Below are 6,000 nucleotides of genomic sequence, written 5' to 3' on the forward strand. Positions count from 1 at the left end.
TTTCACCATGGAAACTCTTTGAATTCATGTCCTTAGTATATGTTAAAAATACAAATCATTCTTTGCTGTTGAATCTAGAGGTCTAAGCCAAACTAGAATCATCTTCATCATAGTTAAACACAACTTTATCTTGGTTTCACTATTGGAATTTGAACAGTAGGCTTCTCAATGCAATATTGTTGAAGAAATAATGAAGCAAATTTCACTATGGAGACTTTTTGAATTCATGTCCTTAGTATATGTTTAAAAAAAAAAAAAAAAAAAACTCATTCTTTGCTTTTGAATCTAGAGGTCTAAGCCAAACTAGAATCATCTTCATTATAGCTAAACACAAATTTATCTTGGTTTCACTCTTGGAATTTGAATAGTAGGCTTTTCAATGCAATATTGTTGTAGAAAATAATGAAGCAAATTTCACCATGGAAACTCTTTGAATTCATGTCCTTAGTATATGTTAAAAATACAACTCATTCTTTGCTGTTGAATCTAGAGGTCTAAGCCAAACTAGAATCATCTTCATCATAGTTAAACACAACTTTATCTTGGTTTCACTATTGGAATTTGAATAGTAGGCTTCTCAATGCAATATTGTTGAAGAAATAATGAAGCAAATTTCACTATGGAGACTTTTTGAATTCATGTCCTTAGTATATGTTAAAAAAAAAACTCATTCTTTGCTGTTGAATCTAGAGGTCTAAGCCAAACTAGAATCAACTTCATTATAGTTAAACACACTTTATCTTGGTTTCACTCTTGGAATTTGAATAGTAGGCTTCTCAATGCAATATATAGTTGAAGAAATAATGAAGCAAATTTCACTATAGAGACTCATTGAATTCATGTGCTTGTATATGTTAAAAAAAAACTGATTAGATGACAAATTTCACTTTATTTTCAATCAGCTTAAGCTTTGTTGAATGGACAAAAGGTAGGCCAGTCAAACAAAAATAACCTGGCCAGTAAGTAGTACAACTTTGTTAAGAGAAATTGAATAAAAAATAACCTGATCAATAAGTAGTACAACTTTGTTAAGAGAAATTGAATAACTTTCAGTTTAGTATAAGAGATTTTATTTTTCTGAGCTACTAACTGCTTAATTTAAAGAATTTATCCCAACCCCACAAAATATATTTAGGTACATGATGTGACAAGTTCCTAACTGAATCTATCCAATTACTTATAAAAAAAGACAGACGTGATTGACTATTCCAATGAACTAAGTCTAAGTCACCAATATTGAAAATTCATCTCCCACAGTAATGAGATAAGAATTTAAACAATCAAATGAAACTAGTGGAAAAACAAAAGAGGAAGAAACCATGAGTGACATTAAGCATCAAAGGCTGCAAACTAATGGAATTTGGATGCACATAGCAGAGAAAGGTCAAGGCCCTCTTGTTCTACTTATTCATGGCTTTCCTGAGCTGTGGTCTTCATGGACTTACCAGATAAACCACTTGGCTGAACATGGTTACCATGTGGTTGCACCAGACATGAGAGGCTATGGTGACTCAGATTGTCCCCTGGACCCAGCCTCATACACAGCTTTCCATCTTGTTGGGGACTTAATTGGCCTTTTGGACCAGCTTGGAGAAGAAAAGGTACTTTCCCTAACATTGCCAAAATGTCCTTGGCATTTTGATGCACATATTGAATTCAATACAGAAAATTGTACAAATTTTGGTAGTTTTTTTTTTTTTTCCGAAGTGTAAATAATGTTATTTAACTCGAAACTATATCCTACAAAAAGGGGGATAGATGTCACAGGGCCATAAGTCCAATGCCTAATCAAACAAGAATTCTCTCTATTTCAAGTGAAATGAAGTAAATTTTGATATAGTTGGAAGGGTATCATGAAACGAATTAATTGTGTGTGGCCAAGTTTTGTTTGGCCATAATAACTTTATTTCCTAACTCCTGCCTACCTTGGCTAAAAACCTAAAACAACGCTCTACCAAAACAAAGAGTTGGAATAGTTAAAAACATAAATTGTCCCCCATTTTGTGTTGAGAACATGAAAGCTATTTACATTTTGCATACATACATTCTTTACTATTTTATTTTTACATACATTCAATTTCTTCACTGGTGTTAGAAATATTTACATTTTGCATTTAAAAATTGTGTTCTTGAACAGGCATTTGTAGTGGGGCATGACTGGGGTGCAACAATTGCATGGTACCTTTGCCTCTTCAGACCAGATAGAGTCAAAGCACTTGTTAACTTAGGGATCCCATACCAGCCACGCTCAATCAAATTTAAACCTACTGAGTTCTTCTCCAAAATATTTGGAGAAGGATTCTATGTTTCTCAATTTCAGGTAAAAAATGCCAAGAACTGTTTTTCATTATGTACGGAAAAAAAATCAATTCTATTAGCGATGTTAGAATAATAGTTACGTGATTAAATCACTTTTTTTTATCAGTTTAAGCTTTTGGAGCGAGCGGTGCAATATAAAGTATAATGTAAAATTGTTGGCTTTTACAATATTGCAGGAGCTAGGAAGAGCAGAAAAATCATTTTCTACATATGACTGTTTAACTGTGTTGAAGAAATTTTTATTGGTCAATGGTCCAGAACTTCTAGTGGCTCCTCCTGGTGTTGAGATCATAGATTTTCTTGAAACCCCATCTTCTTTGCCTCCATGGATTACTGAGGAAGAGCTTCAACTTTGTGCTAACAAGTTCCAAAAATCAGGTTTCACTGGGGCCTTAAACTACTACCGCGCCATGGACTTGTAAGTTCATATTCAATCCTAGGTTCAAATCACATAACAACAACAATAACCAAGTCTTAGTACTAAAATTTTGGAATCGGTTATGAATTCTCAACTGATTAATCATGGTGGGTCATATGTATTCTTTTTTATCATTCTATTCTATCTGAATTCATTCGTTAACAAAATAAAAATACACCATTGTATATCAATCTTATGGGCCATAAATGTATGTAGGAACTGGGAGCTTCTTGGACCATGGCAGAGAGCCAAAATCACAGTTCCAACAAAATTTATAGTTGGGGACAAGGATGTGGGATTTCATTCATTTGGGACCAAGGATTATGTAGAGGGAGAGGAATTTAAAACCCTTGTGCCTAACCTTAAAGTGGTCATCATTGATGGGCACCATTATATCCAGCAGGAGAAAGCTGAACAAGTTACTAATGAAATCCTATCCTTTTTCAATGAAAAGTCTCTTGCTTAATCAATAATTTATTTGTATGTCACAAACTGAGGAAAATCTTAAGTAAAACATAGTGATACTATTTTTTGTTAAGGTTGGGACTTGGTGAATGTGTTGACATGTACTGTGTTTTGTTCCTATATTATATGTGCTAATGACTCCATTTTTAACGGTAAAGGCCTGCAATTTTTTGTGACTAATGGCTAGCTCTATGCACAAAAATTGTGTTGTGATAATTACTCATTGGAGGTTGGCAAATTACAGTGAAGTATGTAACTATATACTAATAGATGTGCTTACCACCTAGCTGCTATGAGTGTCCAAATTTGATATCTTTTCTGTATTTTCCAGCATTGTCTGGAATCTAGGTATTATGATTATTTATAAGACATCCAACAAATCTCTACTTTTATAATTGTATATAATACGTACTTTTAAAATAAAATAAATTCCTTTGAAAAAAGTGTTATGGTGATTTGAACAAAAATATTCACTGAGGCTATAAAAAGCCCATACTGATATTTAATATTTCTGGATTTTGGGCCCATGTGTACGTGGATTGAATTTTCATGGCACAAAAGAAGCCAACAGTTGGCTTTGAAAATTGGTGATTGGTTAATGAATACACCATGAATATGATAAATTATGCATGAGAAGCCAAAAAGAGAAATATCATTAAATTGAAAGGATATGCCAAGAGCTAAACCTAAATGTTTTTTTTTTTTTTTTGAGAAAGCCAAGAGCTAAATGTAGTTGCTAATTAGTGATTTCCATGATTTCTTATAGAATTCATCTTTCATACACCACCAGTGAGTGTGAGTGAAAAATTAACCGAATAAATACCTATTATACTATTGTAGGAGAGAGTAAAATTGGCATATTGCCCACAATTTACATGCTAAATAACCATGAAAGTTTATTACACCAGTGATGGCCATCATTTCTTAAAGAGTTCATATTTACTGCACCAGTAATGGAAATGGGTTTTAATTTATTTGGCCTATTTTAATTTCGTGTTCAGTCTCATACATTTCTTTCTTTAATATATGAATTCAAGGTTGGCCATCAATGATCAATAATATATGTGAATACTTGCATTATAAATGAGTAACTAAATAACCATGAAAGTGTAAGTGGCCTTCAATGCGTCTCAGCAGACCAGTTTTCTTCCCCTTACTTGTTTTCTTGGAAAATTATATGAAACTATTTAATGAGACATTTCCAAATTATCACATTATTAATAAATTGATAGGATTTCATTTGACTCAATGGTCTCATTTTTTTTCCCAAAAAGTAATTTTTGCACCAAGCAAAGGTATAGCATCCGCAGCCGGTTTCTATATCCCATCCTATTTTACCATCTCAAAAAGCAATTTTATCAATTATACAATACAATTTTCCAATTCTCCAACATCCCAAATTTTATTTCTCAATTCTACTCATTAAAATAATATTTCTACCGCAATAAAATATTAATATCTCACAATTATCACTGTACAATACAACACATTATTTATTCATTTTTTATTCTTTTTCTCTTTCTTTCTGTTCAAGAACCACCATCATCGCCACCACCGCTGCACACCACCACCACCACCGGCAACTAATAATCTACCATCAACACTCAAAAAAAAAAAATCCAGAGAAAAGACCAGAACACTGCCCTCCGTCCATCAAAACCACCACCACCACCCTCTCCGCCCATCAACACCACACAAAAAAAAAAAAAATCCAGAGAAAAGACCAGAACACTGCCCTCCGACCATCAACACCACCACCACCACCCTCCCTCTGCCCATCAACACCACACAAAAAAAAAAAAAAAAAACACAGCAACCCACGGTCAAAAACCAGGCCCACCACTGCCGAAGCTCGAAGGAAGCGGATTCATCGCTGGGAAGCTTGAAGGAAGTTGATTTGTTGACCCACCACCGATCTAGAGAGTTGCCGGAGAAGGAAGAACACGGAGACCCACCACCGATCTAGAAACCACCGCCGATCTCGAGACCCACCACTATCTAGATTTGGTACAACGCCGATCCTCTCCGATCATGGTACAACGCCGATCCTCTTCGATCGTGGTAGACGATCCTCTCCGATCGTGGTAGACGATCCAGCGCCGATCCTCTCCGATCATGGTAGACGATCCAACGCCGATCTAGAGAGTTGCCGAAGAGTGAAGACGTTGAGAAGAATCATAGAGCAAGAAGAAGAGAGAGCAGAAATAAAGAGAGAATTTCCCGGTTAAAATGAGAGAGGAGAGAGAAATGAGTGCATTAAATTTTTTTTTTTTTATTTTTTTATAACATTGAGCTACAGTACCATCTTACATTTGAGATGGTACTGTAGCAAAATCTCAAAAAAAAAAATTGACATATGACATATGCCCTCCCAGTTGCTGAGCAGTTTTGGGGCTTAAATGCCAAATATTCTTAAGATTTGGCATTTACAAGCCCCACTGCTGATGCTCTAAAATCTACCTTGAAAGTTTCATGACACCAATCTATTTTGAAGTTTGAACATCTTTTCAAGTTTAAAACATAATGCCAATAGTCTTATAACTAAATTGATATCTCTCTATGCACAAAATTCTTAAGAGAGGGAAAAAAGTTCAAGTTACGGAATTAGCAGCATATTATAAATATTTAAAAAATAAGTTTAAAATGTACCAGCAGAACTTAAATACACTTCTTTAAATATTGTAATTAAAATTTCTAATTAAACTCAAATATGTAATTATATAGATTAATAAACAATACAATTTTTTTATTATTATAATTTGATAGGTAGGAGATAAATGAGATTTGAATCATAAAAT

At 34.0% G+C, this 6,000-nt stretch overlaps 1 protein-coding gene across 2 annotated transcripts; it reads left to right on the forward strand.

Moving 5' to 3' along the window:
• The first annotated feature begins 1,235 nt into the window (after positions 1-1,235).
• LOC111994276 (uncharacterized) lies at positions 1,236-3,352 on the forward strand. 2 transcript variants are annotated; one of them, XM_024026148.2, is made up of 4 exons: positions 1,238-1,601; positions 2,138-2,320; positions 2,496-2,737; positions 2,954-3,352. In XM_024026148.2, the coding sequence occupies exons 1-4, from the start codon at positions 1,320-1,322 to the stop codon at positions 3,201-3,203; spliced, it is 957 nt and encodes a 318-aa protein (XP_023881916.1). In that variant the 5' UTR covers positions 1,238-1,319; the 3' UTR covers positions 3,204-3,352. The 2 variants fall into 2 exon arrangements, with proteins under 2 accessions (XP_065616287.1, XP_023881916.1); XM_065760215.1 differs by lacking the exon at positions 2,138-2,320 and having other exon boundaries at positions 1,236-1,601.
• The last annotated feature ends 2,648 nt before the right edge of the window (positions 3,353-6,000 follow it).

Source organism: Quercus suber, unplaced genomic scaffold (assembly GCF_002906115.3).
Source record: "Quercus suber isolate HL8 unplaced genomic scaffold, Cork oak 2.0 scaffold_357, whole genome shotgun sequence".
Taxonomy (NCBI): domain Eukaryota; kingdom Viridiplantae; phylum Streptophyta; class Magnoliopsida; order Fagales; family Fagaceae; genus Quercus; species Quercus suber.

Excerpts from the sequence above, each read along its gene's own strand:
- LOC111994276 (XM_024026148.2), top strand. The coding sequence starts at position 1,320 with ATGAGTGACATTAAGCATCAAAGGCTGCAAACTAATGGAATTTGGATG. Across the intron at positions 2,321-2,495 it reads TCTATGTTTCTCAATTTCAG|GAGCTAGGAAGAGCAGAAAA; the intron begins GTAAAAAATGCC and ends ACAATATTGCAG. Across the intron at positions 2,738-2,953 it reads TACTACCGCGCCATGGACTT|GAACTGGGAGCTTCTTGGAC; the intron begins GTAAGTTCATAT and ends AAATGTATGTAG.